Here is a 24,753-nt window from a genome sequence, read left to right as displayed (position 1 = left end):
AATTTGCATGTTACTATGGAGTTTGGGAGTTTTATACGTCTACATTCATTAGCAAGCTCCATTTTAGTTAATAGGTACATTGACCCACACAATTCAAGTTTAAGATTGACAAGTTTCTTGAAATTGGTGAATTTTTGATTTTTAAGCGGCCGGCGGTTGTCCATTGATTAAATTAAAACGCAAGCCTGTACGAACGAATTTTCGATTCATAATCGTGCTACTATAATAAGATAGTTGCCAAGTCAAATCAGATACCCATTTTTGTCGTGCTTTTGTCCATGTGTCAAAAAAAAATTAATAGGAGTCTTCTGACAGTGACTTATGACAGTGGGCACAAGTGACGTCACAAATGTTGGAGTCAAAAGGCGTTACTATTATTAATTATTATAATAGATAAGGGCCCCGCGAGGTATACTCGCGGGGGTAAATAAAATTGATCAATTACAGTGACATTTGAATATCGTGTTTCATTATGTGAATGCATTTATACATTTTATTGCACTATCATAGTGCAATAAAATTTATAGTTTTCCTTCATTTGTTTCCGCTGAAGAAGTGAGGTGAGTGAGAATTGTGAGGAAATCTGCACACTGATGACAATGAAGAGGGAACAACAAACCATTAATATTGCCCAGGTTGTGTGTGTTACATTCCACATAATGGGCGTGGGCCTCAGCCATGTAAAATACGTATATACGAAGGCGTTTTGACTATGAAAGTTTTAAAAATCAATCCGTTATCGTTCCAACGAGAATCAGGCACAGAATTCGCATGTGAAGAACCAGTAAGCTAATTTATAAGAGCCAGAACTAATTTCACCAAGCTAGTGCGTGCCTGTCCGCCATTTTGAAGAGAGGTCGCTGACCCGGTCACCCATTTTGGAAAATTAAATAATTCCGTATAAAATCCTTTACGATTGTAATTAATGTCACGCCAAAAAAATATTTAAATCTAAGTCATGTAGCTTAATTAAAAAATAAATAAATATTTTACGACGCGGTATCAATGTTTTTGTTTAAAATAGTTCATAGTTCTTTATTGCTTTCATTTGGTGTACATTAGGTCTTATTGTAAGTAACATTTTAAGTGCACAAATGAGTTATATAATATTAAATTATTATTACTATTAAAGCAATATATTATTTTATAAATACGAAAGATATTGCGTGGAAGTGTAACAAATAGGTATACCTATACGATATCGTATCCTAACTAATATTATAAATGCGAAAGTAAGTTTGTTATCTCTTCAGACTCTATCTACTCAACCAATATTCTTGAATAATTTTGCATACATAGGTATAGTTTAAAGTACGGAAAAGGATATAGGGTACCTTAAATCCCGAAAAATAACTGCTCCCGTGAGAAATGACGCGGGCGAAGCCGCGGTTAAAAAAGTAGTTATTTATACAGTACGAGTACCTATCACAACTTTATCCCTTAGACCCAAGACAGAGCCAAGAGTTGCGAAACTCGAAGGCTACATTTGTGATGATTTATTTCTTAACTCGCTTTTGCCCACGACTTCACTCGCGTTTACTTCATGCCTTACTTACGCCAATAACGCGATGTAACCTATACCAAATTTTAAGTTGAAGCGTTATGTTCTTTTATCTGTGATCAAATTCCATCCAATGGATTTTGCGTGATGCGCGAATAAACATATAGACAGACATACAAAAATTCTTAAAAATATATATTTTGGCTTCTATTAGTCCCATAAAAATCTCCCATAATTGTTTTTCATTACTATCTCCTATGTACAGACATACTTACAGTTTTATTATATGTATTTATCCATTGATAAATCGCACACAGACATTGTTTTTTGAGTTCCAATTGTACTACACTATGTATTTACCCAAGAATATCACAGTTCGCGCGGTAACTACTATATTATACGGATATATGTAAATAACTATGTCATATTTGATGAATGACACCATACTATGTCCATAACTATTTGTACTATTGATTGGTTAAACCAATATTTTGGTCCGGCAGATCCTAATTTAACGATTACGGAATCAGTTTAAATTATCATCAAAGTCATTTTATCCATAATAATATTATTATTTTTATTAGCTGTTTGAGTCCCACTGCTGGGCAAAAGCCTCCTCTAACTTTTTCTACGCATTCTTATCCTTTGTGTTCTCTTGCCATTCTTTGTCGAACTTTTTGATGTCGTCAGACCATCTCGTCCTAGGCCTATTATATTATAAGGAGAAAATATTTGTATTGTTTTTTTTTGTTTGTAATTGTAATGAATAAATTCAAAAACTTGTCACAGAGATAGACGCAACCTTCAGGACAACTCAAATTTGTCACTTCAGGAGTAACATAGACCACTATTTTCATTAGGGTTTTACCCAAACGAAGTTGAGGCGGGTCGTTAGTTTTCAGCTTAGATTATATGTTATGACAAGACGACGTCAATTATAATAAGTCATGGAACAGTGGATGTACAGTTTTTACGGTAGTCGTAAAAATCAATGCTAGTAGTCAGCAGCTTTGATAAATATTATTTAATTTCGTATTAGAATATTCTGTGAATAAGCGCCTGTGAAGGTCTAATTTCTGAATAAATCCATTGACTACGAATCATGTCAGATGTCTTTAGGCATCATCTAAATAATCCACACTGACATTATAATTACGAAATTCTGTCTGTCACGCTTTCACGGCTGAACCGCTGAGCCGATTTTGATATAGTTAATGATCCGAACCCCCGGAATAAACACTACGTGCAGCTCTAAAAAGCAAAAGTAAGAAAACATCACAATGCTATCTTTTCAAGGTCTATGGTTCACGACATCAATAAATCAGTCAATCAAAAATTTGACATCAATCAACGTCCAACTTGTCACTCAAGCCATGGCCAGCTACGACCGGGCCATAACAGTATTTTCGCCAGACGGTCAGCTCCTGCAAGTCCAGTATGCCCAGGAAGCTGCCAGGCGAGGGTCGGCAGCGGTCGGCATAAGAGGAGACACCTGCATCGTGATTGCAGTGGAGAAGAAGACGATAGGACAGCTGCAGGATGCGAGGTCGGAGAAGAAGATCGTGGCGCTCGATAACCATGTCATGATGGCTTTCGCGGGGTGGAAGGCCGATGCCAGGATACTTATATCGAGGTAGACAACGAAACCGATTATTTATATTGCTACACACACGAATTATTTAGAGCCATTGGGTGTCCTACTGCTGGCCAAAGGCCTCACTCCTATCTTGCCATTTGGTCAGGTTCTGTGTTATAGTTTTCCAGGAACCTGTTCAAGTCATCTCGCCATCTGGTTCTTGGCTTACCTGGTCTCCGCCTGTTTATTCATCTGAGCGTGTTTCCGGTTCCTCAGCCGTTGAGTGTCGGAGTTTGTCTCGCACTGTTTTAATAACAGATCCTAATATGAAAGTAATTAAAGTAATATTTATATTAGATGATGATGACATCTCGGCAACAAAAAATCCACTGCCTCTTTCAAAGACCGATTGAAAGTTACTTGCCTCCAGTATCTTCTTGCGATTTTGACTATATCGTTAGATTAGTTTCATTATGTGCCTATTACAGACATGATATATAAGGTCTCAGGTTCGAATTCTACTCGTGTCACATGTTTGTAGACCAATCTGACTCATATATCTTAAGTTTACATCACCTTGCTTCCGGTGAAGGGAAGCATCATCAGGATACTTTCACTCTAGTTTATGATTTATCAGCTAGTTTTTGAAATGAAGAAAGCAATGACAAACCGTTCACTGGCCAAGAAGTCGTTCATTTCGGTCTCGTGGTCTCCCTTGTGTATACACTGAATGAATGAAATGTTTATTTACTTGAAACATAGTATAATTATGTATAAATAGTTTGTATAACATGGCGGAGCCATGTCGCCAGGAGTATGGCATATAAATATTATACTTTACAGTCCAGGTTCTGGACCATGAGAAGGATACTTTTCCCTCGAGTAACTTTTGGAATAATTCTCATTTTCCAGATCCCAAATCGAATGCCAGTCCTACCGCCTCACAGTAGAAGATCCGGTTTCCATAGAGTACATCACGAAGTACATAGCAGAGATGAAGCAGCAGTACACGCAGAGTAACGGACGGAGGCCTTTCGGTATCTCCTGTCTCATCGGAGGGTTTGATTATGATGGACAACCTCATCTGTTCCAGACGGAACCTTCGGGAATTTATTTTGAATGGAAGGTACAGGAGATTATCGAAAACACGTGTGGAGAGGGAAAGAGTAGATATACTCTCCCTCTTTCTCCCACAGAAGTTTTGCACCGGGTGGGAACCTCTCTTAGGCAGCCTGGAAGTCTCAAAATAGACTCCGGCCCGGTGTAGAGAGATGCCAAGAAAACCGAGCTAAGTGGGTCTTTTCCAACCACAGCCTGTGTGACTACTACCATCCAGTCTATGGCCTTTCTGTTGTCGTGGTGTCCCAACTGCCCTTGCACGATGGAGGACCTAAACGAAGCCAACAATAGAACCATAACCGTACCCACATATTGGTCGAAAATTATATAATACTCAAGCCATTCCGACTTGACAAGAAGAGGCTTTGTGGTGTCACAGCCCTGAATGAAACCGTGAGTTACACGCGAAGTTGAGACACAGATTAGAATATAAATTGTAAGATAAAATGTTTCATTTTTTCAAATTATGGTTGCTCTTAACATCTCCCTTAAGAGATCCGGCGATCTGTCAAGTACCCGGTGGCGTTCGGGACTGTGACGCCACGAAGCCCGGGAAAGGAAAGCTGCCTGCCTGACGTCAAGCTTCCTTGGAAATAATATTGTTATCTATCATCTTTCCAGGCTATAGGTCCCTTCGTCGTCGCGTAAGACATTCACGAGATGATATAGGGTGGTCCTATTCTAAGGCGGAACCACACAGTGAGGCGGCACATGTATTTGCGGATTCATTTTCAGGCTAGCTCGATCGGCAGATGCGACAAGTCAGTGAGGGAGTTCCTGGAAGAGAAGTACACGCCTGCGCTGGTGGCCACGGAGAATGGTGCTGTCAAACTGGCCATCAAGGCCCTGCTTGAAGTTATACAGTCTGGGCAGAAGAACTTACAGGTAATATTTATTTTTATATTTAACTTACCGTTTCTTTACAGTTTTACCCAAAGTCAAAGCCAAAGTTTTATTATTGATACTAGTTTTTAAAAGCTTTTATTTAACTTGCAAAGTATGTATTTAAATGTATGTTTGTTTGTTCGAGTGGAAAATTGCTACTCAATTTTGAAGCAGATATCTTTAACCGATTCAGCTGAAATTTTGTATACACGTTTTGTTTGGATGACAATACATGATAAACTATGTGACGTCATTCTAAATCCAATATGGCGGATTATCTAAGAAGGCGTAATAGTTGTTTTAAATGCATTTCTACAATATGGGTATCAAATGAAAGGGCTTGTTGAGAGTAACTCGAAAAATAATGTGACGTCATTCTATTTATTAGAAAGCTAGTCAGCGATAACTAAAAATTAAAAATAAATTAAACGAAAAAGAAAAAAACAAACAAAAAAGCTTTTATTTAAATGCTCCAAAAAGAAGAAAATAATATTTTCCTTTAAAATTTTAACTATCAACTTATAACCTCATTACACACAATTTATATGACCATAAAAGCTTGTCGGGAGGTTTGCCTAAGTACTTATAAGTATTTTACTCAATTAAATAAACCTTTTATTTAAATGCTGCAGAAAATTCTAAGTGTTGTTTTGGCTTCATAAAAACACCCATATAATTAGCCCCATAAAAACACCCATATAAATATTTTTGTTTAGGACATAGTCCACTTACAGTTTTATTATATGTATAGATGGTAATTTCTCAAAAAGCTAGAAACTACTGGCATGTGGCAAATTCCTCTGTCCTCTGCAGTCGTGTTGAAAGCTAATTAACAATGCCGTTAGCAGCGCAGACACTTTATTAATGTTTTAATTGAAGAGGCATGTCTATATTTGTCAATAATAAAATTGTTTCGACGGCAAACCGTGAGTCAGTGTGACGGCATACCAAATCGAGTGTTGTTTGCTCTCGCCACAGTTACTGTGGCTGAGGTCGACATAGGTGGATCTCAGTGCCATTACGATCCGTCAATTTTCTTGAGGAAGGAATAATTTCCAAAACCGATCATTCGTTAAATTGACATTACCATTGTACAGATTAATTATTTTAAAGTCAGTCAATTCTTGTTTTGTTCAAAATTCGATAAATTGTAATGACAGCGCGGCCGCGGCCATCAAAACACTATGATGAAACACCCTCCATTTCACTAATTTAACCGTTTTCCCGGTGTCTTCTTCAGCCATAAAGCGTCGGAGCCCATGGTCCGTTTTCCTATTTTTTCTTTACCACTTTGCACGGACATCGGCATTTGTCAATCTATCAATACCTATTAGTCATAAATTTCAAAATGTTATTTTTACTTTTGTGTCCGGGAAAACAATATTGGGTTATTGTTTTCCATAACTGGGTTTTATTAAATTGTTGCCCGCTGTCGTGTTATTAAATTATTGTCATCCGTACGAATGACTGCACAATTTGATCCAATATGCTTAATCTGGTGACTTTTATTTACCGCAAGGAAAAACAGCAATGTATATTTGTATATTTGGCGAACTATTTGCCAATAGTGTATCGGCAAATAGTTCGCCAAACATTGGCGGTTTCGGCATACATTGCTGTTTTTTTCCTAGGTAGGTAAGCGATCTTCGTGCATTCGTATCGTCATCTGTCCGAGTGCAATGAAATAAATCTGCATTCATTAATTTGTAAACGTTTTTTTTATAGGTGGCAGTAATTACAAATGGTAAGCCTATGAAGCTGTTGGATGAAGACCTTGTGGCGTCCATATCAGCTGAAATAGCTCATGAAAAGGCGAAAGCCGAATCTGACAAGAAAAAGAAATAGTACTTTTAAAACGGACTTTTGTAAAAAACAAGTAAAAATAAAATTAGTTAATAATTTATTATATAATATTGTTAGTTTTAGATAATGGCGTGTTGTCGTGTTGTATTGTTGTTATTGTATTAATTAAATATTCTTTTTTTTAATACATTCATTTTTCTTTTCTGTCTTGTTCTATATATTTTAGTAGCGTACCTACCTATAATTTCGCTAAGAAAGTTTCAAAACGAAATACTTATTTTATTACATACAAATATTATATGCTTATATTAATACTTGCCTTGTCGATGACAAACCTCTAATTTTATTTAGTTAGTGCGTACCTATGACAAAAAAAATATAATTCAGGTACTACCAACGCCATCTACAATAGTCGATGCGTACTAAATGCTACACGCCACTTCAGTGAGAGCGAGGCGTTCAGTCATATCGAAGTTGTTTATAGGAGCCACCAGTAGATCGCAGTAGTGGCGCAAAAACTTATTTCTATAGCCGGCATTCACAAAACAAAATTAATACCGGCTCCACACAGTTATTTTTCATACATATAGAAGTAGCTTTTGCCTACGGCTTCTCCCGCGTAACTTTCCCTCGGGAACAGTTATTTTCCATATCCGTCTCCATACTTCAAACTATTGTATGTATATTATGCAATTTCAATAAGTTTGAGTAGATAGAGCGTAAAGAAGAAGTTAGAAACAAACAAACATACTTTCGCATTTATAATATTAATTAGGATTGGATACAGGTCACCTTTAAAAACCTGATTTATCCAATTTCAAAATGCCATTATAATAATTTACATACAACTGAATAAATCACGCCTAGTATTTTAAAAATACACTTCATAAACCTTCTTCATACCATTCACTTCATAGACTTCATAAACCTTATCCTTAATTGAATACCGCCTATAGGTACATTATTATTTTACAAAATATAATATATACTATTAGTAGTCTAAAGCCGAAGCTATGCGTCGATACGGGAGGCGTGTAGGCGATTAAGGGACTAATGTAGATCATATGGAGATCCAATTTTTTTTATTCTACTAACTAAGCAAGCGAACAGGCATGCTTTCAACCTGATGGGAAGTGGCCAAAGCCCTGTCCCACCCTAACATAAACCATGTTAGGGCGGAACCACACATAGTCGACCGACCTCGGTGGCGCAGTGGTAAAGTGCTTGCCTCTGAACCGAGGGGTCCCGAGTTCGAACCTTCGGGAATTTATTTTGAATGGAAGGTACAGGAGATTATCGAAAACACGTGTGGAGAGGGAAAGAGTAGATATACTCTCCCTCTTTCTCCCACAGAAGTTTTGCACCGGGTGGGAACCTCTCTTAGGCAGCCTGGAAGTCTCAAAATAGACTCCGGCCCGGTGTAGAGAGATGCCAAGAAAACCGAGCTAAGTGGGTCTTTTCCAACCACAGCCTGTGTGACTACTACCATCCAGTCTATGGCCTTTCTGTTGTCGTGGTGTCCCAACTGCCCTTGCACGATGGAGGACCTAAACGAAGCCAACAATAGAACCATAACCGTACCCACATATTGGTCGAAAATTATATAATACTCAAGCCATTCCGACTTGACAAGAAGAGGCTTTGTGGTGTCACAGCCCTGAATGAAACCGTGAGTTACACGCGAAGTTGAGACACAGATTAGAATATAAATTGTAAGATAAAATGTTTCATTTTTTCAAATTATGGTTGCTCTTAACATCTCCCTTAAGAGATCCGGCGATCTGTCAAGTACCCGGTGGCGTTCGGGACTGTGACGCCACGAAGCCCGGGAAAGGAAAGCTGCCTGCCTGACGTCAAGCTTCCTTGGAAATAATATTGTTATCTATCATCTTTCCAGGCTATAGGTCCCTTCGTCGTCGCGTAAGACATTCACGAGATGATATAGGGTGGTCCTATTCTAAGGCGGAACCACACAGTGAGGCGGCACATGTATTTGCGGATTCATTTTCAGGCTAGCTCGATCGGCAGATGCGACAAGTCAGTGAGGGAGTTCCTGGAAGAGAAGTACACGCCTGCGCTGGTGGCCACGGAGAATGGTGCTGTCAAACTGGCCATCAAGGCCCTGCTTGAAGTTATACAGTCTGGGCAGAAGAACTTACAGGTAATATTTATTTTTATATTTAACTTACCGTTTCTTTACAGTTTTACCCAAAGTCAAAGCCAAAGTTTTATTATTGATACTAGTTTTTAAAAGCTTTTATTTAACTTGCAAAGTATGTATTTAAATGTATGTTTGTTTGTTCGAGTGGAAAATTGCTACTCAATTTTGAAGCAGATATCTTTAACCGATTCAGCTGAAATTTTGTATACACGTTTTGTTTGGATGACAATACATGATAAACTATGTGACGTCATTCTAAATCCAATATGGCGGATTATCTAAGAAGGCGTAATAGTTGTTTTAAATGCATTTCTACAATATGGGTATCAAATGAAAGGGCTTGTTGAGAGTAACTCGAAAAATAATGTGACGTCATTCTATTTATTAGAAAGCTAGTCAGCGATAACTAAAAATTAAAAATAAATTAAACGAAAAAGAAAAAAACAAACAAAAAAGCTTTTATTTAAATGCTCCAAAAAGAAGAAAATAATATTTTCCTTTAAAATTTTAACTATCAACTTATAACCTCATTACACACAATTTATATGACCATAAAAGCTTGTCGGGAGGTTTGCCTAAGTACTTATAAGTATTTTACTCAATTAAATAAACCTTTTATTTAAATGCTGCAGAAAATTCTAAGTGTTGTTTTGGCTTCATAAAAACACCCATATAATTAGCCCCATAAAAACACCCATATAAATATTTTTGTTTAGGACATAGTCCACTTACAGTTTTATTATATGTATAGATGGTAATTTCTCAAAAAGCTAGAAACTACTGGCATGTGGCAAATTCCTCTGTCCTCTGCAGTCGTGTTGAAAGCTAATTAACAATGCCGTTAGCAGCGCAGACACTTTATTAATGTTTTAATTGAAGAGGCATGTCTATATTTGTCAATAATAAAATTGTTTCGACGGCAAACCGTGAGTCAGTGTGACGGCATACCAAATCGAGTGTTGTTTGCTCTCGCCACAGTTACTGTGGCTGAGGTCGACATAGGTGGATCTCAGTGCCATTACGATCCGTCAATTTTCTTGAGGAAGGAATAATTTCCAAAACCGATCATTCGTTAAATTGACATTACCATTGTACAGATTAATTATTTTAAAGTCAGTCAATTCTTGTTTTGTTCAAAATTCGATAAATTGTAATGACAGCGCGGCCGCGGCCATCAAAACACTATGATGAAACACCCTCCATTTCACTAATTTAACCGTTTTCCCGGTGTCTTCTTCAGCCATAAAGCGTCGGAGCCCATGGTCCGTTTTCCTATTTTTTCTTTACCACTTTGCACGGACATCGGCATTTGTCAATCTATCAATACCTATTAGTCATAAATTTCAAAATGTTATTTTTACTTTTGTGTCCGGGAAAACAATATTGGGTTATTGTTTTCCATAACTGGGTTTTATTAAATTGTTGCCCGCTGTCGTGTTATTAAATTATTGTCATCCGTACGAATGACTGCACAATTTGATCCAATATGCTTAATCTGGTGACTTTTATTTACCGCAAGGAAAAACAGCAATGTATATTTGTATATTTGGCGAACTATTTGCCAATAGTGTATCGGCAAATAGTTCGCCAAACATTGGCGGTTTCGGCATACATTGCTGTTTTTTTCCTAGGTAGGTAAGCGATCTTCGTGCATTCGTATCGTCATCTGTCCGAGTGCAATGAAATAAATCTGCATTCATTAATTTGTAAACGTTTTTTTTATAGGTGGCAGTAATTACAAATGGTAAGCCTATGAAGCTGTTGGATGAAGACCTTGTGGCGTCCATATCAGCTGAAATAGCTCATGAAAAGGCGAAAGCCGAATCTGACAAGAAAAAGAAATAGTACTTTTAAAACGGACTTTTGTAAAAAACAAGTAAAAATAAAATTAGTTAATAATTTATTATATAATATTGTTAGTTTTAGATAATGGCGTGTTGTCGTGTTGTATTGTTGTTATTGTATTAATTAAATATTCTTTTTTTTAATACATTCATTTTTCTTTTCTGTCTTGTTCTATATATTTTAGTAGCGTACCTACCTATAATTTCGCTAAGAAAGTTTCAAAACGAAATACTTATTTTATTACATACAAATATTATATGCTTATATTAATACTTGCCTTGTCGATGACAAACCTCTAATTTTATTTAGTTAGTGCGTACCTATGACAAAAAAAATATAATTCAGGTACTACCAACGCCATCTACAATAGTCGATGCGTACTAAATGCTACACGCCACTTCAGTGAGAGCGAGGCGTTCAGTCATATCGAAGTTGTTTATAGGAGCCACCAGTAGATCGCAGTAGTGGCGCAAAAACTTATTTCTATAGCCGGCATTCACAAAACAAAATTAATACCGGCTCCACACAGTTATTTTTCATACATATAGAAGTAGCTTTTGCCTACGGCTTCTCCCGCGTAACTTTCCCTCGGGAACAGTTATTTTCCATATCCGTCTCCATACTTCAAACTATTGTATGTATATTATGCAATTTCAATAAGTTTGAGTAGATAGAGCGTAAAGAAGAAGTTAGAAACAAACAAACATACTTTCGCATTTATAATATTAATTAGGATTGGATACAGGTCACCTTTAAAAACCTGATTTATCCAATTTCAAAATGCCATTATAATAATTTACATACAACTGAATAAATCACGCCTAGTATTTTAAAAATACACTTCATAAACCTTCTTCATACCATTCACTTCATAGACTTCATAAACCTTATCCTTAATTGAATACCGCCTATAGGTACATTATTATTTTACAAAATATAATATATACTATTAGTAGTCTAAAGCCGAAGCTATGCGTCGATACGGGAGGCGTGTAGGCGATTAAGGGACTAATGTAGATCATATGGAGATCCAATTTTTTTTATTCTACTAACTAAGCAAGCGAACAGGCATGCTTTCAACCTGATGGGAAGTGGCCAAAGCCCTGTCCCACCCTAACATAAACCATGTTAGGGCGGAACCACACATAGTCGACCGACCTCGGTGGCGCAGTGGTAAAGTGCTTGCCTCTGAACCGAGGGGTCCCGAGTTCGAGCCCCGGTCGGGTCATGATGGGTTTTGGATTTTGGATGTTTATCTATATATGTATTTGTTATAAAATATAGTATCGTTGAGTTAGTATCCCATAACACAAATCTCGAACTTACTTTAGGGCTAGCTCAATCTGTGTGATTTGTATAGATATATTTATTTATTATTTATCTATAGTCCGCAAGACTCAAATCTTCTCAAATCGAAACACTCGCGTAAGTGCCAAAACACAAGGAAGTCATGACCTAATAAAATGAGATATTAACATTCCACCTGCGCTGCGGCCCCGTGTGAATCGCAAAACAGAGGACATAGTCACAGTCCGGTCACTTGTGTGGGGCCATTAGACATGTAAATCAGAAGTTTGAGAATGTTAGGCCGGCTCCACACTGTTGCCAAACTTTGACAGATTCGGTATACATTGCTGATTTTTCATTGCGGCAAATAAAAGCACTCATACTTACAACGCAATGTTCACGTATTCGCGTCGGCATGTGTTTCAAGATAGTGCCAAGAAAAAAAATAATTAATTATTCAATGTACAATCTACCTGAATCAATATTATTTTCAGAAAACTCCCCGCTATTACCACGACACAAAAATTCATGTAATTTGATATGCGGTCGACTATACATAAAATAATTAATAGCAATAATAGTGTAAATAAACAAAACTTAAATCTTTGCTTTCCGTCAGGCTATAAAGAGGTCGCGCACGCGTATCAATTAAAAAGAAAAAACTTACATATACAAAACTAAATATGGACAAAGGTATTACTTATTTAATGTAATAGATCCGCTGTTTTTATTTCATTTTTAATAGTATTCGTAATCGATCTTTTAACATTTCGTGATCGTCTCTTATCTGTTTTCATGGCCTCACGTGCCGCTGTAGTAAATTTCTCACGGTCCCTCGGAACAATTGACATGCAAAGGAATTTATGCACAGAGGACACTTCACATTGTGGGGTAACTGTCTTCTGTTGATTAGTACATTTTGGTTAAATTTATAATTCGACAGTCAGGTCAGTCTGGGTCAGCTGCACCATTCAATTTTGTCGTTAACTTTAATCTGCGCAGAAAAATACAAAACACGCCATTGGATCTAATCGGCGGCGGCGCGCATGTTAATGTTATCACTGAGATTCGAACCTGGAACCTTCCGGTTTCCAGGCGTATTAACAATGGATCAACATCCATGTACATACTGTCAATATACAATTATAAATGTGAAAGTCTGCCTGTCTGTCACGCTTGCACGGCTGAAATACTAATTCGATTGTGATGAAATATTTAATAGATATAGGATATAGTTATAGGAAACAACCGGGAACACAGCTAATCATTACATATTATAAAAGTAAGTCTCGCGTCTGTCTCTGTCTGTATGAACGCGATAAACTCAAAACTAGCGAACCGATTTTGTGCGGTTTTCACCAATAGATAGTGTCGGGCGACTAGTCACTTAAATGTTTGTAAAAAAAATGACGCAACCACACAACGAACGCTAATCGAATTAAATCAAGCATCAAAATTGAATTACATAACTCCTTTTCACGGTCGAGTCGGTTAAACGTACTTCTCACGCGAACAGTGTTTGTTTTTTACTTTCTTATTTTAACATGTATAAATAAATAATTGGCGAGGCAGCAAACAACGATGTTTTTTTCGAAAATTGTTATGCCAGCTCCACACTGTCGCCAAAATGTTTACCATATGGTCAAAACTGCCAAACTTTCTTTATACATTGCTGGTTTTTCATTGCGGTAAATGAAAGCACTCATACTAACTACGCAATGTTCACGCCTTCGTGTTGGCATGTGTCTGTGTGGATCATCGTTTTAACCCGTTATTCATCTTTTGTCATACAAAATTGACAGAATGAGAAAAAAAATATTGTTTTATCTTTTTAATGAATTACGATTATAGGTTAATTATAAATCAGATTTCTCTAGGTGACTTGAAAGAAATGTAAAACAACCTTTTAAGAGCATTGGGTAAGAAGTACAGATTATAACAAAAAATATATGTCGGCGCGAATATTAAAAGAGGCTCAATTGACCATACCGAGACACAGTACGTGACTTTGCCGCACCGGCAGCGGATGGCGCTAGTTTCGCAAACGTCACGTGCTAACGGAACGTCGGGGGCGACGCGTCGTTCGAGCGGGCACTCAGAGTTCGGCTGGCGCGAAGTGAACACGCCTTATCGCGACGGATCGTTTGTTTCGTTATTGATTTTTCTTAATTTAAATTCAGAATTGTGTTAACGAAATTAAACTAAACATCTTGATTGCCGATCTGTGTTTTAGTTAGTTCCGAGTCAAAATAACGCCTCTGATAGTTAATTTCCCGACATATATATACAATAATCTTATTGAAATATCAAAACAATGGATTGAGTAATGTATGAGTTGTGCATTCATTAATACCATTGTATTTATATTGTATTGTATTTTAAATTGATACTTATTAATCGGAATCACTGGGTCACTGCCAGCTTTGCGTTTTGTGAATGAAAAGTCCAGCGCTTCATCCTAATCCTAACCTAACTAATAAATGCGAAAATCAATTTGTTACGACGCTTTATCTGCTGCACACATGTAGTTTGAAATACTGAAAAGGCCATAGGGTACATTAGATCCCGTTAAAATAAATGTTCCCGTGGGAAATTCACGCGAGCGAAAGCGCGGGCTAGTAACATTACAAAATGAAAACTAAACTCAGTTTTTTCTGTGCTTACAAGTCTTGCTATAAATTTGCGTGATTAGATTTTTGAGGATTCTTGAAATGAAACGAAAATATAAATAAAAAGAATAAAGTATGACAGTGAAACAGGAAAAAAATTTGTAATATAGGTATTACAAATTTTATTATAAACCAAGCGCCGACTTAAACCATTATTAATATACAGAGAAACCTTCGTCAGGAATCACACCATCTATGAACACAACAAGAAAATCCGTGAAGGCGACGAGGCGACAAAGGATTTTATAATATAAGGATAAGGAAGTTAATCAGTCGCATTTTGATAGCAAATGTCCGCTTGTTATCACGTGTTATCACCTTCCAAAGTAATTATACTATTCACACAAACCAGGAAACAAACAGACAAACATTCGCACGTATTGTACAATTAGCGACAGCGTGCGAATTCGTTTTTTTCTGCCTTCAAATCGGTTTGGAGTTTAGAATGCTTTTTGAGACTTGAAAAATATTTATCTCCTATATGACCTACCTACATCTACGTTGGTTTATACGTTGGCACACGCAATGTCAGAGCGGAGAACAACGGAGCCGCAAAGTGCTGCGTCGGCGCAACGGAACACGAATCGAGCCTAACTCTTAAATAAGGTTAGACGAGTCTTTAAAAGTTAACGAGAGAGTAATACCCAAATGTGTGGACAAAGTTAAATTAATAAACAGTTTAGCGACGATCCGAGGATGATGTCAATTTGGCGGTGGAAGCCAAGACAAGTACCAGTTTCCTACGGCCAAATCGTCGACCGTCACATCCTCGTGAAATACCGAAATGGGTTAAAGACGAGACAGAGAAAACTGACAACGTCTTCTTCTATTTTGCTCATACATGGGAAGAAATGAAACAGAGCTAAGATCTTTTGTCGTTGCGTCCCGACTATTAGAGACAGCCTACTGCTCCTGCTGGGTAGGAGAATTGGATAGGCCCTTGTCTATATATTTCTTACCTACCTATTTATTTTGACAAGGTGTCGCGCCGGAATTTCCGTGAGTCATATTTTTAGAAGGGCTCCGCGCGCGGCAATGTTAAGAAGTCTTAGTACTTAAATATTTTTTCAGTAAATAAAAACTTGTTTCGTATGTAATTAAAAAAAAACATTTTTTTTCTCTATACGGCACTATAGTATTTGGAAGATGATAGCCAATAAAATAAACCTTTTAATTTTTATTAAACACTTCTAATACATGAATGAAAGATTGACGGCTATTCCATTAAACCACAGACCATAAATCATAGAGTTTTCAATACCCAACACTCCGCCGCGCCATAAATAAAATCGTTTAGAACCAGCTACCATCAAATTATTAGGTTTTTTTTTTAAACTATAAAGTTTTATCATGAACGGTAGTCATAAAGTTCGGAATACAAATAGGTTGTTAAAATCTAGTCGGGAATTATGAAAATTCTAGTGATGTGTTGTCATTAAAAAGAGTTTTACCTTTCATAAACTGTAGACAGGGAAAGCTATAGACCCCATAATTGTGTGTTCCTCATGGCTGAGGGTCGTGTCGTGGTCATTACGTGGAATGAAACACATTATTTTCTTGGCACTATTTATGGTGGTTTGCCGTTGTCTTCGGTAAAAATCAGGTCCAGCAGTTTAGCCGTGAAGACTGACAGACAAACAAACAGACAGATTTTCGCATTTATAATTTCAGTATGGATATTGACCTAATAAACTACTTTTAAGTGTATCACTTTGATGCTTTTGCGCGCTGTGACCTCTGATAAGCTTCGACCTTTGATAATATTGTCGTATCTATATTTAATTTTGTGCACAATGAGATGATAAGTAATTATGAATAAGTCTCGGTTTAGCCGCTTATCAAAACAAAAGCAATGGCAATACATTATTTGAATATTGTTTTGCATATAATACACCTGAAATTTCCACGGGAATCACTGTCTATTGGTGAGAATTGGTGCGGTAGCTTTTGAGTTAATCGCGCATAGACAGACACTCGCATCAGACTTTGTTTTATAATATGTATAATGTGTTACTTAGAAGAGGAATAAATAAAAATTGAGTTGCTCTGAAAGAGAAATTTTATTATCTTAGATATGTTTTACAAATACCTTACAATCTTTATTTCAGACCTTATAACTAAAAACTTACCTGAAAGAAAAACAACATTTACAGTTATTATTTCTCCTATTTTCATATAAATCAAATAATTAGAGGGAATATTTATTTTAACAAAAGGAAATAAAAATATCACCTATCACACCTACCACAAAATATTATTCATTCACTGACATGAAGTTCTGTCATGTCATAAACAAAAATAAACCTTAAGCAAAGAGGATTTATTCTTACATATGAAAGGATTTATATATTGTAAACATCTAACATATTAATAATTAATGTCGTAAACACAAATTACAAGATCTCGTCACCCTTCGATCTTGACCTTTGTGTAATCCACTAAACGATTATGAAGACATCTGTGAATAATGATTTACTGATTGACAACAAGTACGATTTAATGTGGACGTAATTGAGCAATCTTGTTCAACATCACCATCATTCAAACACTAAGACTAAGAAAACTATATGGACGGTGGATTAAAGATTTCTATAAACTTATACTTCCCAGACCAATCTGGCCAATCCATACTAATATTATGAAAAGAAAAGATTTGTATTTTTGTTTGTAATGAATAAACTCAATTAACTATCTACTGGACTGTTTTATGAAATTTGGCACACAGACGAAACCTTCAGGAGTAATATCGGCTACTTTTTAAGCCGGAACGCCTGTTCCGGCTTAAGATCCTATATATATATATATATATATATATATATATATATATATATATATAAGATATATATAGATTATATAAGAACGGGGATCTTATATAGCACACCAAATTTCATCGAAATCGGTCCAGCGGTTTAGCCGTGAAAGTGGAACAAACAGTGGACTTTCGCATCTATAATATTAGCGAAATATTAATAAATATAATAAGTATGGATCTAAATGTGATAAATAGCTAATCTACTAACAAACATAAAATATTACAAAAACGAAATTTAGCGGCGAACATGAAACGTATCAATATTATTTATGTACTTAATGTTGTGTTATGATTCGTTATCTTATCTAGATATAATACATTCCTAATGTGTACGTACATACATACGTAGCGAAAACATGACGCTACGAAAATGGCAATAAATACCAATATTACAAAAGCACGGATAAAATGGATTTTCATCAACATCGGTCAAGCAGCGTTTCGAACCGCAATGTTATTACAATTTTAAAAATTTTAACAAAGACAAGAATTATTTTACTATCTGACTGTAAAGTGATTAACTGCAGGCCTACCATCGACTTTTACAAAACGATTCCAATGCAACTCAGTTCAATTTAGACACCTAAAATTAATCGCATTCATAGAAAAAATTAAGTCGATGTAACGAATTCGTAAAGTGTAAAGTCGTAAAGTGGATCGCGTTAAGAAATAATGGTAAGCCCCCTGTACTGCTGTAATGTAGATTTTATGAATGATTGATTTTGGAAATGAATGAATGGAATGATTTGACGGATAACACATAATGACAGCGCGACGTGCCATTGTTTTATACTATGTAGTGATAAGAAACCCCCTTTGAATATAAAATCTTTTAATTATAACAAGTAGTCACTGATATATTCACTAAAAGAACATATGTAGACCGATTATCAATTGAAAATTCTAATGGCAAAGCAATTCGATTCAATCAAATAATTTGGCGATTTTCCCTTAACGGTCGGTTTAAGGTCATTGTCCTCTGGTGCATAATGCTAATGTTTGACGTGAAGACCCCAATTTGTCCCTCGTGCTACGATTAAGCGGTTAGCGGGTACACAAGTTACGAGCTGAAGCGGGTTGTACGAGAAATAATCGCAACACTAGTAAGTAGCTAATGGTGAAAATCGGATGAAAATTATTGGAATAGTTTTTTTACTTTATCGCGAATAGACAGCCAGACAAACGCAGTAGAGGACTTTGATTTATAATAGGGTACTAAAATTATCAAGAAAATATAAGGAATGTATATCCCAATTTTATAAGTTATGTTCCCAATCCCAACTAATATCATAAATGCGTAAGTAACTTTGTTTGTTTGTTTGTTACCTCTTCACGCATTATCCACTGGACCGATTGTTATGAAATTTGTTACACGTGTAGAAAATAACCTGGAATAACACATAGGGTACTTTTTATTCCAAAATTCCCACAGGAGTGAAGACCCTAGGCGCAGCTAGTTTCTAATAATAGATACCAGATATTACTATAGCATTTCCTCTCTAAACACGAAAATTATGTACCACGGCGAAATTCACAAGGACGAACACGCGAGCGCAGGCGTGCGAGTTTTAAAAATAAATTGAATAAAAACACCGTATCTTTATCGACTGCATGACTACAAATTAGATACTTAAAGTAATTTAAAGACTGCATTGCTGTTTGGACTACAAATTAGTCTACCAAAGGTCGGAGACCTTACAATACGCAATGCAAATTATCTGCCATTCAGATTTCAATCATTGAGATACGATCTTACGATTAAGAAGTCAGGTGGTTCAAGGTGTACAATGAAGCGGTTTTGAATTTCTTTTTTAATTCAAAGACATTTGATTGATTCTATTGAATATTGATTTTTTTTTTATAAATTTATACAATTTATTTATAAATTTATACAATAGTATAAAACAAAGTAGCTTTCCGCTGTCTGTCTGTCCCTCCCTATGTATGGTTATATCTTCAAAACTAAACGCCCATCGCTTGTGGGAATAATCTCCAATTTATAGCCCTTTCCCTTGATTGACTTTTACAATCTGCGCGGGAGGATAATCAGCTGGCAGATTATTTTTTTTTATTTTGTTCCCGCAAGCCATTGAAGACTCATTTAGGTTATGTAAATTTTGATCATATATTTTATCCGTCATCACTTGAATCCTGTAACTTGTACCGAATGAGATTGTTATGATAACATGCGTGTGGGTGATCCGGTTATTGGCTATCTGCACTTATTGATATCAAAAGTATGGACCTTAATGGCTTTATTCTTTTAAGAGCTTTTGTGGCACCTGATTGTCTGGTTTATATTCTTACATATTGAGATTTAAAGGTGAATATTTTAAGTTAGAATCATTTATTTTACAAACAGTCAAGTCGCGACAACAAGACATGATATGTATTTTAGTACTTTGAACAAAAGCTACAGTCATTGATTTCATCGTTTTATACGCACAAAAGCGAATTATTCTCCCGTTCTTTTCAAAGTTAAAAAAACTTCATATCCGTCCTTCACTGTCGGTATATTTGTTTTCTTTTTGTTGAAAATGAAATATAAGGCAAAGATCGTGTCGTTCAAAACTTTTTATATAATATCTCTGTACAGACATAGTCCACTTATAGTTTAAGTAAATGTAATGTTTAAATGAGATTTTCCTGGTATTTATGGTAATTCTTTAAAAAATAGGGCGATAAATCCATATTTTTTTTCCGTCTAGTTTCTGGTTTTGTCAAGTTCTTGTCTGACATCACTATATATAAGGTTGTATAGCTGACCTTATTGACCTTGAAATTTATTATATTATTTATTACATCTTTACGGCATAATATATGAAATGACGGCATGACCGCGACATTATGTGGTCCTATTTCCTCGTAGATTAGACCTTGGATTACCTGATAGCGTTATCAAAGGGCTTGAGTCAACAGTGATGTCACGTAGATTCATTATAGTGTTATATTTAGATCTAATGAGATTATGTAGCATTTTTAAGACACCGTGTAATAAAGACAAGGTTAATAAATATTTTCAGTTAATTTCCCATTTAAAGTATCTCTGAAAATTTATGACAAAGACAAGATTATTTATTTGCAAACAGCAAATGAGTCATGTGTTTACATTGTTTAGAATGTGTTGTTAAAATCTTTCTCCGGCTGTTTATGCAAATTTAAATGGAAGACATGGATGGCAAACTAAATAATAACTTTAGTAAAAATACATAATTATACGAAATACATAATGATATCGCTTATACAGAAATTTCTTAAACTGCACAAGCTTGGATCGGGGCTGTACTATGCAAAACAGTTTCCAATACCATGTAAATTTGCAAAATAATATATGACAAAAGTAACTGGTATGATCTCATGGGTAATTTTTATACAAAGTCTCATTTAGAAATATTTGTAAGTATTTTTGGCAGTGACCTAATACGAACAACTTCACATATTTAAAGTAACAAAAAACGTTACCACTACAAGTCACTATTTACAAAGTCAAAAATAAAGTGCAAGCCCACTATTTTTGCGACTGTGGTTCTGTCCAGTCAATTCTGTCCTCCCACTTCACTACCATAGACAACCTCTACAAGGCTTCAACAAAGTCTCACATTATTATAGTCATAACGACTCGAAAAGAAGAATCTTCTTCATAGTTGTATTCCTCATGGCTCATTGCTCAGTCGCTCCGTTACGACGACGCACCACGTTGTGCTTCGTTGTTTTCTATGGGTTTTGACATTGACATATGTCGTACGTTGTTCCGCGTTGATCCGTCGACGAACGTCAACGTGATGGAGCACACCGGAGCAATAGACCGTGGCTTTAATGAATAAGAATATGATACAATATTATCTATGTATCATCAAAATATAGTTGAAAATGAGGTGTGATTTATAAAAAATATCTGCGAAAATGTTGCAAAATATACATATCTATTATGCTCTTACGAAATGCCGCAAATACCTGAATGTCTTTGTTACAAAAGCAGCATAACATTATTATGTAAATACCAGACATAAGAATATATGCAGAATACAAATTTCATTTCTATGTTAATTTAAGTAAACAAGCTACTTATTTGGTCAATGTTTTTGCTTCTATTCGACTTATTTCCTATTCTATAATTCCAAGGATTGTCATGTAAGAAAGAAATTTAAAGAAAGAAGGTACGTTCGACGGCAACGCAATAATAAAAAATCAAAGAAACAAAAGTAATTTAATGTTAATGGTACACCAATACAGACGTGGCTTACGCCTTCTTTATTCTTCAGTGGACTATAACCACTTTTATTAAAATAAATATATATATTTAACAAAAGACTAGCTGTATGGGCTAGAACTCCTCAATGAAACGAGGGAATAAACAAAAAAAATGTTAATGATACAAAAAAAAACATGCAGCGAAACACTTTTGATTGTAAGAAACAAAATTTATGTATCAGTAAAATCAATACTCATTACAATTTCAAAGTAAAATTAATAGATTGTTTCACGTCACGGTTTAGTAAACGGATCTTATTCAAGAGATGAGGCGTCGATGTGATGCAAGATTTGCACCGACGACGTGATTCATCCTAACAACTTGGGGTCTCAGTTTTGCGTACAATACGCATCATTAATAAGGAACTTCATCTCGCGTAATCTGAGACTGTGGAATGAGCCACCTGCCATAGTTTTCCTAGAGACCACTCCATGGAGTTCTTCAATCATCAAGCATTTAAGAATGTTATTCTTGTACTGACAAGAACAACGTTCTGAAATGCTTGACTAACATAGAAAAAGCCACATGAGTCTGTTGAGTGTTCGATGCGATCAAATCAAAGATCGCCACCATATAGGTATATCCCTAGCGCTATTAAATAAATCCAGAAAGGTCTATATTATAAACCGTTACATAAATGAAAGACGTTAGTGTTGTAGTTTCTCCATTTGCCTTCCATGACGTCATACTTGACGTCGTACATGACGGACTTGGAGTGAATATTTAAAGTTTAAAGACGTTAGTGTTGTGGTTTCCATACATGTCTGTAATCAATAAGGGTTCTTAAAAAGGGCGTGAAAAGATTATTTTGAAAAGATTCTTTCGGGTCAGCAACTTGTAATACTTGATATTGCAGGCGTCTATCAGCTGCGGTGATAACATCCCATGCCTGTTTGCCTCAGTAGTATATTAAAAAAAATATTATTCTTTCCGCTTACCGCCTATGACTTGCGACATCTGAGAGGTTGCGTAAAAACGCTAAGCTTATACACCGTAACGGGCACTTTCTCAGTGAGACGCCACTCGCCTGTGACCAGGGCTGTTCAGCTTTTACTTTTTAACCCCCAACGCAAAAAGAAGGAAGCGGTCATTGTTCTATCATTCGAGGTAAACGCAAAATGTATTTTCGTCGAAGGAGCACAATTTTCATAGTCAAATTTTCAGTGTCAAATTTTAAGATTTATTTTTTACTCTGATACGAGGCTTCCCGGCGTCACAGCCTCGAATGACAACAGTACGCGAAGATGAAAGATAACGAATTACAAAAGTTTTAAATAAAATGTACCACAGTAAATATCAGGTTCCATATAAATGCTGTCCTGGCAATTATGTTTAAAATTTGCCAAAAAATCAGGTCTTATTTTGAAGAAAATTAACTATTATTTTAGTTCGATAAGGGAGCCCACTGAATTTATGCGTATTTTTCGAGTTATTAACGATTTTCCAAAAAATCATGACAGAGGACTGTTTGAGCCATCAAGGCTGTTTTTAACGTAACAGGGAACTGTTAAATGAGACAAAGTACTGTTGTACTTAGAAAAAAGTAATTTAACATTAATGATTCCTTTATTATTTTTTAACGGACAGCCGATTAAGAGGTTACAGAGAATCGCCCATAAATATGTTTGTTATTTGTTATTAGATACGTGTGTAAATTAATCTTCTGAAGGATATTCAGGAATATGACAAATATTAAGTTGTATCTCAATCTGTTAGTAATGAAGATTCAATTATGCTAAAAAAGTTACCTGCTAAGTTGACCTGGTTGGACCATGGGCTTTTTTTCTCGCCGGTCGTCTACCTCCAGTTCACCTAGGTGAACCACAGGCATTTTTCCTTACTGGTGGTCCACTCAGTTCACCTACCTAGGTGAACCACACACTTAGCCGAGTAAAATAATAAATCGCAGATTTGACAACCCTAAAGTGACGACGTGTTGGAAGTGCGCGCCATTTAATTAGTTGGTACACAAAATAATTACAAATATGGTCTACAATTATATAGACGCTGCTCGAGAATGCAGATCTAATTGTTTAATTAGCTATATAATTAGCAATTGCATAAAATTGCAATATGGTTATATACTGGCATATATACTTACAGAAAAAAAAAAGAAAAAAATACGCTTTTCATACTTCTAAATTAGAATTTGGAAAAATTGACAGGAACGGATTTCATATGAAACCCAGTTTCATCTAAAAGTCTAGTGATAAAATTTGGCTAGTTTTGAAAAATACGTACGTAATTAAATAGGTCCGCTAGTACCTGTTGCCTGCGGCTCCGCTCGCGGCAAAAAGTAGTCTACACTATCCAGATCTCCAACTATCTCAACACCAAAAATCACCACAATTCGTTGCTCCGTTTTGTCGTGACAGATAACCAAACACACTTTTACGTTTTTATAAACGTAAAAGTGTGTTTATTAAATATTAGTATGGATTTACTAAAAAATTCATTTTCACACAGCAAAATTCGACTTACAATATTTCTCCCTCAAGGATTTAAATATACACGAAATAATACGTTTCCGTTTTTATGTGGACTTATCCTTCTGTGACGGTAATAGTTTCTTTATTTAAAAAGAAAAAAAAACAATCATGGCGTCACTAACCGTCCTACATGTCGTGTCGTACAGTTTACGGTCGTCATCTCATATCAATCAAACGACTTATTTTAAGCCACGACCTACGACAAACGAACTCGTGGGCGCAAAGATTAAATAAAACAATAGAATAGATGAGACACTGATTTGAGGTTGGTATATGTGAAAATAATTGAGGCTGTGCTGTAACGATTCTTTCGATCGAAATTTGTCAATGTCACAGGTTTTACCGAGATTATTA

General features: G+C 35.9%; 3 protein-coding genes across 5 annotated transcripts in view; 2 read left to right on the top strand and 1 right to left on the bottom strand.

Annotated features, from left to right (window-relative positions):
- Positions 1-24,753, bottom strand: part of shot (short stop) — a 248,344-nt gene that overhangs the window by 204,964 nt on the left and 18,627 nt on the right. The gene's annotated exons all lie outside the window — the stretch shown is intronic.
- Positions 2,812-7,071, top strand: LOC128680002 (proteasome subunit alpha type-7-1-like). The gene is made up of 4 exons (XM_053762641.2): positions 2,812-3,134; positions 3,990-4,203; positions 4,932-5,081; positions 6,807-7,071. Exons 1-4 carry the CDS (start codon positions 2,875-2,877, stop codon positions 6,924-6,926), a joined length of 744 nt encoding a protein of 247 aa, XP_053618616.1. The 5' UTR covers positions 2,812-2,874; the 3' UTR covers positions 6,927-7,071.
- On the top strand, positions 7,311-11,035 carry LOC128680003 (proteasome subunit alpha type-7-like). Its single transcript, XM_064436694.1, has 4 exons — positions 7,311-7,328; positions 8,452-8,553; positions 8,896-9,045; positions 10,771-11,035. The coding sequence occupies exons 1-4, from the start codon at positions 7,311-7,313 to the stop codon at positions 10,888-10,890; spliced, it is 390 nt and encodes a 129-aa protein (XP_064292764.1). The 3' UTR covers positions 10,891-11,035.

Source organism: Plodia interpunctella, chromosome 22 (assembly GCF_027563975.2).
Source record: "Plodia interpunctella isolate USDA-ARS_2022_Savannah chromosome 22, ilPloInte3.2, whole genome shotgun sequence".
In the NCBI taxonomy this organism is placed as follows: Eukaryota; Metazoa; Arthropoda; class Insecta; order Lepidoptera; family Pyralidae; genus Plodia; species Plodia interpunctella.
Note: the sequence above shows the minus strand (reverse complement) of the source record. Positions and strands in the feature narration are given on the sequence as shown.

Excerpts from the sequence above, each read along its gene's own strand:
- LOC128680002 (XM_053762641.2), top strand. The coding sequence starts at position 2,875 with ATGGCCAGCTACGACCGGGCCATAACAGTATTTTCGCCAGACGGTCAG. Across the intron at positions 3,135-3,989 it reads GCCAGGATACTTATATCGAG|ATCCCAAATCGAATGCCAGT; the intron begins GTAGACAACGAA and ends CTCATTTTCCAG. Across the intron at positions 4,204-4,931 it reads GAATTTATTTTGAATGGAAG|GCTAGCTCGATCGGCAGATG; the intron begins GTACAGGAGATT and ends ATTCATTTTCAG.
- LOC128680003 (XM_064436694.1), top strand. Across the intron at positions 8,554-8,895 it reads TCACAGCCCTGAATGAAACC|GCTAGCTCGATCGGCAGATG; the intron begins GTGAGTTACACG and ends ATTCATTTTCAG. Across the intron at positions 9,046-10,770 it reads CTGGGCAGAAGAACTTACAG|GTGGCAGTAATTACAAATGG; the intron begins GTAATATTTATT and ends TTTTTTTTATAG.